This window comes from Gasterosteus aculeatus, chromosome 12 (genome assembly GCF_964276395.1).
Source record: "Gasterosteus aculeatus chromosome 12, fGasAcu3.hap1.1, whole genome shotgun sequence".
Lineage (NCBI taxonomy): Eukaryota > Metazoa > Chordata > Actinopteri > Perciformes > Gasterosteidae > Gasterosteus > Gasterosteus aculeatus.
This window is the reverse complement of record NC_135700.1, coordinates 24,068,098-24,078,514: the sequence shown is the minus strand read 5'-3', so window position 1 is coordinate 24,078,514 and position 10,417 is coordinate 24,068,098. Positions and strand designations below refer to the sequence as shown.

The window sequence follows — 10,417 nt, the reverse complement described above, 5'->3', positions numbered from 1 at the left end:
AGCCTTCGATCCCATCAGACATGTTGTGTAGTGAATGAGGGACCACTTGATAAAAAATATGAATGCACTTCATAACAGAATAGACCTCTTATCGTAGACAATCCCCATAGCCATATTGATTACAGTCCCCTCCGAAAGTATTGGAACGGTAAGGAAAATTCCTTTATTTCTGTTGTTCACTGAAGACATTTGGGTTTAAGATCAAAAGATGAGCATGAGACAAGGGTTCAGAATTTCAGCTTTTATTTCCTGCTATTCACATCTAGATGTGTCAAACAACGCACGACAAACCACCCTTTGTTTGAACCCACCCATTTTTCAAGTTTGTGGTGCTGTTCCAGCGCAGCTTCTCTTAGTTCTCGTTTGTTTCGGGGTGTTCCTCCCTTTAGTCTCCTCTTAAGGCGGTGAAATGCATGCTCTATTGGGTTAAGGTCAGTTGATTGACTTGGCCAGTCTAAAACCTTCCACTTTTCCCCCCTGATGAAGTCCTTTGTTTTGTTGGCAGTGTGCTTTAGGTCGTTGTCCTGTTGCATGATCAACTTTCTCCCGATTAGTTTCAATGCATTTCTCCGTGAATTGGCAGACAAAATGTTTCTGTACACTTCTGAATTCATTCTGCTGCTGCCATCATCAGTTACATCATCAGTAAGTATCAATGAGCCTGTTCCAGAAGCAGCCGTGACGTTTCCTCCACCATGCTTCACAGATGAGCTTGTGTGCTTCGGATCATAAGCAGTTCCTTTCTTTCTCCACACTTTGGCCTTTCCATCACTTTGGTAGAGATTCATCTTGGTCTCATCAGTCCATGAGCTTGTCTTCCAGAACTTTTGCGGCTCATCTCTGTACTTCTTTGCAAATTCCAATCTGGCCTTCCGATTCTGACTGCTGATGAGTGGTTTCTTGTGGTGTGGCCGCTTTATTTCTGCTCTCTGAGTCTTTGAACAGTGGATTGTGATACCTTCACTCCTGCCCTGTGGAGGTCACTGTGATGTCACTTACTGATGTTTTCTTCACAGCTCTCTCGATACTTCTGTCATCAGCTACTGTTGTTTTCCTTGGCCGACCTGTTCGACATGTTACTCAGAACACCAGTAGTTTCTTTCTTTTTCAGGACATTCCAAATAGTTGTGCTTGCTATTCCCAATGTTTGTCCAATGACTCTGATCGACTTTCCTTCTTTTCTCAGCTTGACAATGACTTGCCTTTCTCCCACAGACAGATCTCTGGTCTTCATGTTGGGTTATCCTCTTTAACAGGAAATGCAGGTTTGAACCGAGGGTGAAAACGTAGACTGGTCACGCAGAGCTATTTAATGTTTGGACAGTCGACCTTAAAGGCAACACCTGGGCAACAAGAAACACCTGTCAGTCACATGTTCCAATACTTTGCCAAGCGTCATGTCTGGAGGAAACCAGGCACTGCTCATCACCTGGTCAACACCGTCCCTACAGTGAAGCATGGTGGTGGCAACATCGTGCTGTGGGGATGTTCTTCAGCGGGAGGAACTGGGAGACGAGTCAGGATTGAGGGAAAGATGAATGCAGCAATGTACAGAGACATCCTCGATGAAAACATGCTCCAAGGCGCTCTGGACCTCAGACTGGGGCGACGCTTCATCTGCCAACGACCCGAAACACACAGCCAAGGTAACAAAAGAGCTGCTTCGGGACTCTGTGAATGTCCTCGAGTGGCCCAGCCAGAGCCCTGACTTGAGCCTGATGGAACATCTCTGGAGAGATCTGAAAATGGCCGTGCACCGACGCTCCCCATCCAACCTGATGGAACTTGAGAGGTTCTGCAAAGAAGAATGTGAGAAACCGCCCAGAAACAGGTGCACCACGCTTGTGGAATCACACCCAAGAAGACTTGAGGCTGTAGTTGCTGCCAAAGGTGCTTCAACAAAGTATTGAGCAAAGGCTGTGACGTATGTCGTATACGTATGTACATGTTATGTTTTAAGTTTTCACTTTGTCATTATGGGTTGTTGTGTGTAGAATGTTGAGGAAAATAATGAATTTAATCCATTTGGGAATAAGGCCGTAACATAACAAAATGTGGAAAAAGTGAAGCGCTGTGAATACTGCGCTGTATATGACGGCCTGTGTCATAACAGGGAATGCATAGATATAAAATAAGAAAATGTCAGTGTGTTGTCAAATATATATATATATTTGTATGGCACACAGAAAGAAAAGTACCCGCAAACATGAAGCAAGGAGCCGGCAACATCTCATCCGGCAGAGAAATGAGATGTAGTTGTGTCTGATCTCAGCCGCTCTTCAGCCAAATTCTGAATTGCGCCTCTTGATGGAATTGTCAGCCAATGGAATGGAGGCAGACCAGCAGAACCAGTAGGTTCAAACCGCAGTAGGGAGGTAACCCCGGGGTTCGTAACAGGAGACGATTCGAACCAATCTCAATGTGGAGAACTGGTTTCTGTCTTTCTCCAGGGCGGCAACAAAAAGTGTCCGATTTTCAACCAATCACCAAGCACGGCAGCGTTTTCCTCGGCGGCCGAGCTTCACGTCTCGCGTTTCATCACATCTAGATACATCTGGATTTTCCAGTTATTGAAAGTAAGGTGTTAGAAGAGAGGCAGGCTAGCCGTTCCCCTCCACTCTTGATGCTAAGCTAGGCTAAGAGGAAATACGGTGAAAAGTACAATATATACTGGTTTACCCCCGAGATGTTGTACAATATTTACCTCCGACGTGAAGTGGATGAGAAGATGCAGAAAGTGGAGATACTTAACTGAGCACAAGTATCTCTTTTTTGTACTTGAATGCAGTACTTGAAGAGATGTACTCTTACTTATTTAATAATTCCTCATCACCAATGAGGGTGTGTCCAAAACCTACACGGCAACACACCAACCAAATATAGGGTTCATTAATAAATAATAGTAATAGATCCTGGAATACACCTGAATCAGTACAGACACACACACAGACACACAGACGCACACACAGACACACAGACACACAACCAGGTGTCAGAGGAGCTGTTCCTTAAACCCTCTGGAGCTTTCCCGCCTGCGCGTCCGCCTTAAAGGTAAAACAACACAGGCAAAACCGAGGGGGGGGGGGGAGGGGCCGGAGGTGTGGCTGGCTTGAGAAAACAAAGGCGTGGTCACAGGTGGAGGGGAAAAGGTTCACAGCGTCACAGTGCCTCGGTTACTCCAACCGCCCGGGAGCCTGGTTGACAGCGGCAGGGAGCACAGCCGCCATAAAGATGGCCGGATCGGGGGGAAATAACCGGAGGGTGTGCGCTTTGAAGTTTGTCCCGACAGGTAACCTGCGCGTGTGTGTGTGTGTCCGTGTGTGTCCGTGTGTGTGTGTGTGTGTCACTTCAGTGGCGACGCAACGCCTCAAAGTGCTGTCATGCATTTTTCAGTGAAACTTTGGCCTCTGCTTTAGTTCCTTTTTTTTATGTTTAACAAGCTTAAGAAAAAGGACGCGGATCGGCTGCCGGGGAGTTTCAACATGCTGGAGAGCGGCTCCGCTCCGCTGGGACGCAGGTACGTCATTTTATCAGTGGATAACGCTTGTGTGAGGGATCCAGAGTATGATTAAGTATTTATTACTAACTAGAATTTAGGAAAACCATGAATAAATAAATCATCAACCCAATCACCTCAGAGGAGCAGGTAGCTCTGAGAAATGCACCTCAGAGATCTCTGAGGTGGGACGTTGGCAGGAACGGACCCGTAAACCAATGTGACCGTACGCATCACGTTGTCACAGGCGGGAGGAAAGACAACAAATGGATCGATGAAAGAAGACGTGTAAACACGCATTGCCGCCGTGGAACAGTTGAAGTCACAGGTTTAACTAAGAGAGGTGTGGTGGAAGACTTTGCACAGACAATCGTTAAGTAAGAAACCAAAGCTCTGAGTCAAGTATGTCTTTTCTCCGTTTATTTCCTTGCAAGGGAAAGAGGGTCACAACAGCTACGTGGTCAGTAGACTGTCAAGAACCTCCTTTTCTTCCCAACACATCGAGGCAGTTCTAAGTTTAGATATCGGTGGCGTCAACAGAAACCGTTGACCATCTTGTTGAGTCTCTACAGCCAGGGTACTGGGAACATCTTATCCATGTGAGACACGTCAGTTCTTTGGCCGTGTCCTCGCTCTCCCAACATGCTTAAACAAAGGTGGTCATAGACATAACAAACACTTAGTTCAATCTCTACAGCTATGACGCCGGTATAATAATGTATTTTTTATATAGGTTCATATTTTTATTATAGATCTTTTTGCTATCCTTCTATTTTAACTTTAATGAAACACAAGAATTTTTTCTACAAAGTAGCATCTTCACACTGTAGAGGTGAAGGAAGTACTCAGAGCTTTCATCTAAGTAGTAATACTGCAGTAGTAGAAGTACTCCAACCTTTTACTGAAGGAGAAGTAACAATTCTGCAGAAGTGGAAGAAGACTGTTGGGTCCACATCTTCTGGATCCACCGTGGTCCTGGATCCAGCTTCTGGGCATCAGGACAGGTCTGATTGGACCAGAGGAGGAGTCCCTCATGTTCCATCCTTAATTGACGGATGTCTCCCGTCCCATCTGCCTGGGGAACGGCTGTTGTTGCTGTTGTTTACCAAGTTAAACGCACTGCTGGAATGTCCCGCTGTGTTAGTTTAGCTCACTTCTGCGTTGTTTGGTTTCTAATAAACTGCAAATCAAAGGATAAAGAATTATCCCTCGATCAACTGTTGTGGCACAAAAAGTACAATAGCGTGTGTGTGTTTGTGTCACCGTCTCCTCTCTGCTCGCAGCCAGAAGGCCGTGGATGCTGGGAAACTGCAGGAAGGCAGAATGTGGTATCGCTTCTCACGCCGCCAGTTCCTCTTCCTCATCCTGGTGTTGACTGTGGTTTACTTCCTCTACAACACCAACATTAAGGAATCGGCGGGGTGGTTCTCATCTAATAGTCAGAGACAAAGCGCCGTCTCCACCAACACCAGTGGTTCCGGCGCCGGAGGGCCTGGATCTGAACACGGCGGGTTTGCGACAGCGTTTAGCCTGGCCGCCAGTCCTCCAAATAGGACGTCGCCAGTGGCGACGGACGCGGCGACTCAGCGGACGACTCCAAGTGAAGCCGAGAAGGCGACGGCACCTCCGTACAGGTCTCCGAGCCCCTACCTGGTGGAATACCCCTCCGAGTATCACTTCGTCGTCAATGAGCCGGAGGCGTGTGAGCGGCAAAAGGCTTTCCTGGTTCTGGTGGTTCCCGTGGCGCCCGGGAATCGGGCCCACCGCGACATCATCCGCAACACCTGGGGCGGCGAGGGCGCGGCGTCTGGCCGGGCCGTGGCGCTGTTGTTCCTGACGGGGCTTCCCGGCGGGGAAGGGGCGGCGCAGGTCCAGGAGCAGCTCCTGCTGGAGAGCCGCCAGTACCACGACCTGATCCAAAGCGACTTCCTGGACTGCTACAAGAACCTCACCATCAAGACCATGGTGATGATGGAGTGGCTGGATTCGCACTGCTCCGGCGCCTCGTACGCCATGAAGATCGACTCTGACATGTTTCTGAACGTGCCAAAGCTCGTGGAGATGTTGCTGGACGCCCCGAAGACGAACTACATGACGGGCCTCGTGGAGCGGGGAGCCGCGGTCCTGAGGGACCGGACCTCTAAGTGGTTCCTCCCCGAGGAGATTTACCCTTGGAATTATTACCCTAGTTACGCTTTGGGCCTGGGCTACGTTTTGTCCCTTGACCTCCCCAAGAAGCTGGTGGAGGCCTCCAGACACGTTGATGCCGTGTACATCGAGGACGTTTTTTTGGGGTTGTGCATGAAGCACTTGGGGATCCAAGTCACCGACCCCCCGAGCCAGAACTACTTCCACGTGTTTCCTCGGGACTACAGTCGCTGTGCTTATTCGCAGCTGATCGCCACCACGACGAATTCGGACGTTGACCGTGTGAGCATTTGGAAAGACTTCAAAAGACCGGGTCCGTACTGCTGACCGCGGAAATAACGTAGAGAAGCACAACACGTATTACTGATCTACATATAAATCTACTTCTATTGAATAGTTCATTCGATTTCTTTGCTGTTTCTGTCAATAATAACTATTTTAACGGAGACGTGTTTCTCTAAATATAGCTTGCATATGAACGATGACAGACCTCTACGCTTTAACAAGGTATCCTAAAATGTGACACAATGTCTCAAAATAATGAGTAAAAATACTTAGATGCTTTCTCGATACCTTTGGCACACAGCTTGTATTGAACGGCGTGGCGGAGTCCTCTCACACCTGAAACACCACCTCCCCAGCATACTATTAAATGACCCAACAGAACAGAGTGCAGCTAACAAAGGATGAGGAACCCGTTATCGCTTTGTCTAATATGGTGTTCAATCCCCGGGTGTCACGGTCATAATGCTTTTGGCGCCGCTCGTCAGCCAGTCATTCTCTATTGAACAGTGCGGACTTTGAATCAAGGAATCATTTCATCAACACTGTGGGGACGAAGGCGAAATCTGAGCAGACGTCTGTAGCTGAAGCTGAAGGTCAATCTGTGGAGGAAAGAAACGTTTCCTTCTACAAGAGTGCAGAGCAGAAGAACTCAAATCGAACAAACAAGCCCTTGAATAAAGATAAGCTCCGTGTTCACTGCAGATAAAAGGGTTGAGAAGCGTGAGCGACGCCCCCCCTCTCGCCCTGCAGGGTTAATCAGCGCAAAGCCAAGTGGAAATCTCAAAGAGAAAAGGCCTTGAAAGGTTGTGAGGAATAATCCCACCTGATAAATGGCCGGGGTGGGTGGGGAAAACCTCCATCTTCTCATGCGTGGATGGCGCCCACTGACGCCCCCGTGTTTGCACCTTCTACAAACGCTGGACTCACAACAGGAGAGCGCATCCATGCGGGCAGGCGTTCCTTTTCCTTTATATCATGGGTCGTGCCCCCCCCCCCATATACAGCATGAACCGTTTGTTAAGGGAAACGCGCCGGGACCCTTGAGTGCCCGCTCGCTCCGTAATGTCCGGCCCCCCGTCGGCCCGTAGCGTCCAGCGGACCCCACGCAATGTCTAAACCGTGGTCACACCCTCGGGCGGAGGCGTGTTGAGACGCGCCCCGACGCCGGAGGAAGGAGTTCTTCAGTCTGCTGCCGGTGTGCAGCAACAACACATTTACACGTCTGAATGTGAGCGGACGCATTAGTCTCAGATACTAGTTTTTTTTTAGTGCAATGATCCGTTTCAAGCTATTTTTCTCCCATGAAACGTTTCAGACTGCAGTGAAAGGGAAGCATCAAAATACATGTTCAGGGGTTTGTTGATTGCATCTGTGGACTTCTCCTCAATTCACTGGAAATAACCATGAAATAAGGACTTATTTGCATGTTCAAACATACATATCACATGTTCATGTCTACTCTTTAATGCAATAAATGCTGCTCTTAATGTAGTGGTGAAGTTTCATGTTGTTACTCTTTAATTCAATAAATACTTATCAACCGTCTTTGCCTCTTTGTGGCCTTTGACACTATTTTCTCATTTAGTATTTGTATGAAAGGTTTTGACTCCTTTATCAATAAATGAATCTGATTGTAGCAGTATGGAAACAGGATCGTCCTGCTACAGTTACCTGCTTGCCGACCACTAGGGCGGCGCTACTATATAAAGGCTGCCCCCCTTCTCGCGCCCCACTGATGCATCATTTCCCGGTCAGGTGTCCGTGCCCCTTTTTGCTCTTGGTTCCTCTCAACCGGTGGTAAGTGTTCTCCCTCTCCGTGTTCGACCCAACGATATTCTGTAGCTAATGTTATTGTGGTCACCGGTAGACGTCTTCCTGCCGTGTGGCTCTTTCTCTCCCTGTGCACGTTTGACCTGGGAAACAGGTACATGACTTTAAAACTAGCTTCCAAAAACCTTTGACATGTAGCTTGGCAATGCTAACCCTATGTCCACTGACAGGGATCATCATCAGCTGGCCGAAAGCCACAGGAGGTGATCGATGTGACAGCACTCCGTTGATTGGGGCCTCTGGTGCTTAGTCTGCTGCTCCATGTAACCTCGTCTGTAACTGTCTGTAACTGTCTGTAACTGTCTGCCCTGTTAAAAGCTGTTAAGTGCAGTTCGGTCTCCGCCGCGACGTACCTAGCAGGTCTATTGCCGGCACCAGACTTGGACCCGTGTAGTTAATCCTTTAGTTTGTATTTCTTTTGGTTTGTTTCACTTATTTTCTTTTTGTTTGGATTACGTGAATTGTTTGATTAGGATGATTTTTATGTGAATTATTTTCTTTTTCTGTTTTGTGTTGTAAATATTTGGTTTAATCCTCTTGTAACCTTCTTTTTTTTGTCATCCTTCCTAGCGGCTGCAGGCTGGTGGGGGCGCCGGTGGTGTGGGTGGTGGTGGTGGTCTTCCTCGTGTGTCGTGTCCCATTGGATGTTTGTGCGATCACTGGGTGAACTCTGGTTTGGTTTTCTCGAAGTTTGTTCTATTCATTTTCCTTCCCCTTCACCGGCGCTTCTCACCATTCGGCCTTCGCGATTAGTTCCTTTTCTTATTTTGTGATGAATGTTAGATTTTACGGTAATGTATATTTATTGAATAAAAATGTTTTGTAAACTGGGAACCACGAGCCGTTGCCTATAGAGTGGAACGAACCTGTGTGCTTTAAAAGGTCTTGGGCCTGTCCCAAGTGGCGTTGCCGGTAGAATAGGAAACCATTGCGCCACATGATAAATCTCATTTCTGTCGTGTGGATGGATGCACATGACCACATATGCAAATATGCTCACTGGGAGCAAAACACTCGACTAGGTCTCGACTCTTTGCTGTCCTGCTCCTAAATGGTGGAACGAGCTCTTTGAAGACATCAGGACCACAGAGAGCCTTCACATCTTCCACCGCAAACTAAAGACACACCTCTTCAGACTCTACCTCGACTAAAGACTAACAAATTGTAGCACTTAAATTGTACTTGTAACGTCACTCATCTATAGCAAATTGTAAATTGGCTTATTTGAGGAAATTGCACTTTCTTGTTTCTTGTTCTCCTGAGTTTGTACCCTATGGTTGAACGCACTTATTGTACGTCGCTTTGGATAAAAGCGTCAGATAAATGACATGTGATGTAAAAATATGAATGTTGTTCTGTGGACTCATCAGCTCACACGAACATAGTGCACAAAGAGGCAGCACTGTCTGGGTGAAATGCAGTTCAACGGGAACAACTTGTTCCCCATGTTATGGAGAAGTGTCCATGCATAGAACCACGCACTCGTATGCAAATCACCTTGCAAAAACATCCTGATATGAAGAACTTGCGAACAAGAGGAGGCGATTGGTTATCTTAATAACCAATCAAAAAGGCTCTTAAAGACTAAATAATACACTATAATACACGCACTTTGTATTAAGCGCCTTTTTTCATGTTGTTAAACTGCTTGAAAATAGCTCCGTGCACGTTACACTGCAGGACAGAACACGCTTGTTGCAGATAAACTTTGTCATGTTGCTTTGAGTAAAGTCTCCAGTCTCGTCCTTGTTTTGCTCGTACGACAATAGCGTTTGTTGGATTTTAGAAATAAACTGACGACTCGGTTCAGAAATTAGTAAAATGCATTTATTACATTACAGGTCATTTAGCCGACGCTTTTATCCAAAGCGACTTACACCAACTTTCACACCTTTACGGATCGATATAAATACCTGCAGGAAGCGTTCGCTGGCGGAGGCAGCAGACGGGCGCTCTGGGGGTCAAAGGGCACTGGGGGCCTGTTGGTTGCAAAAACCAGCGGCTCCTCGGCTGTTCTTTTTACCACAACACCCTTTATTTTATTAAATACATTTGATTGTAACCTTTAGATCCACGATGTCGTTTGTCCGTCCGGCGTTTCTTCATGTTGAACAGTTTGGGGAGTTTGGGGAGAGAAGGATGCGTGATGAGGTGGAGCCAGGTAGGAAGGGGAGGATTCTCCTAATAAATCTAACTGTTTCAGACACATTAGGTTTGCTTATTGTTGTGTGAAGAAACGCCGGACGGACAGAGGTCATCGCTGATCAAACGGTTAAATCAAATGTATTTAATAAAGGAGACGGTGTTGTGGTAGAAAGAACATCTCAGCTGAGGAGCCGCTGGTCTCAGCAGCCAACAGGCCCCAGGTCAGTCCTTTGACCGTCCCTAGTGCCCGTCTGTCGCCTCCACCAGCGAACTCCAGAACAATGGTTCCTACAGGTATTTATAACAATGCTTAAAGGTGTGAAAGTCAGTGTCCACACCTCTGGGAGTCTTCTGGTGAGTTCAATGTAACTCAGATTTCAAACGGCCCTTAGTCAATATCAGTGGTTGTGCAAGTATTACATGCATGAGTCACTACAATATGACGAATGGCCTCCCTGACGGAGGAATGGGGAATTGCTAATAAGGTGACATGTACGGTCACTGATGTGGTTT

General features: G+C 47.2%; 1 protein-coding gene across 1 annotated transcript; it reads left to right on the top strand.

Annotated features, from left to right (window-relative positions):
* The first annotated feature begins 3,131 nt into the window (after positions 1 to 3,131).
* LOC120815005 (beta-1,3-galactosyltransferase 1) lies at positions 3,132 to 7,474 on the top strand. Its single transcript, XM_040170101.2, has 3 exons — positions 3,132 to 3,289; positions 3,441 to 3,517; positions 4,780 to 7,474. Exons 2-3 carry the CDS (start codon positions 3,483 to 3,485, stop codon positions 5,969 to 5,971), a joined length of 1,227 nt encoding a protein of 408 aa, XP_040026035.2. The 5' UTR covers positions 3,132 to 3,289; positions 3,441 to 3,482; the 3' UTR covers positions 5,972 to 7,474.
* The last annotated feature ends 2,943 nt before the right edge of the window (positions 7,475 to 10,417 follow it).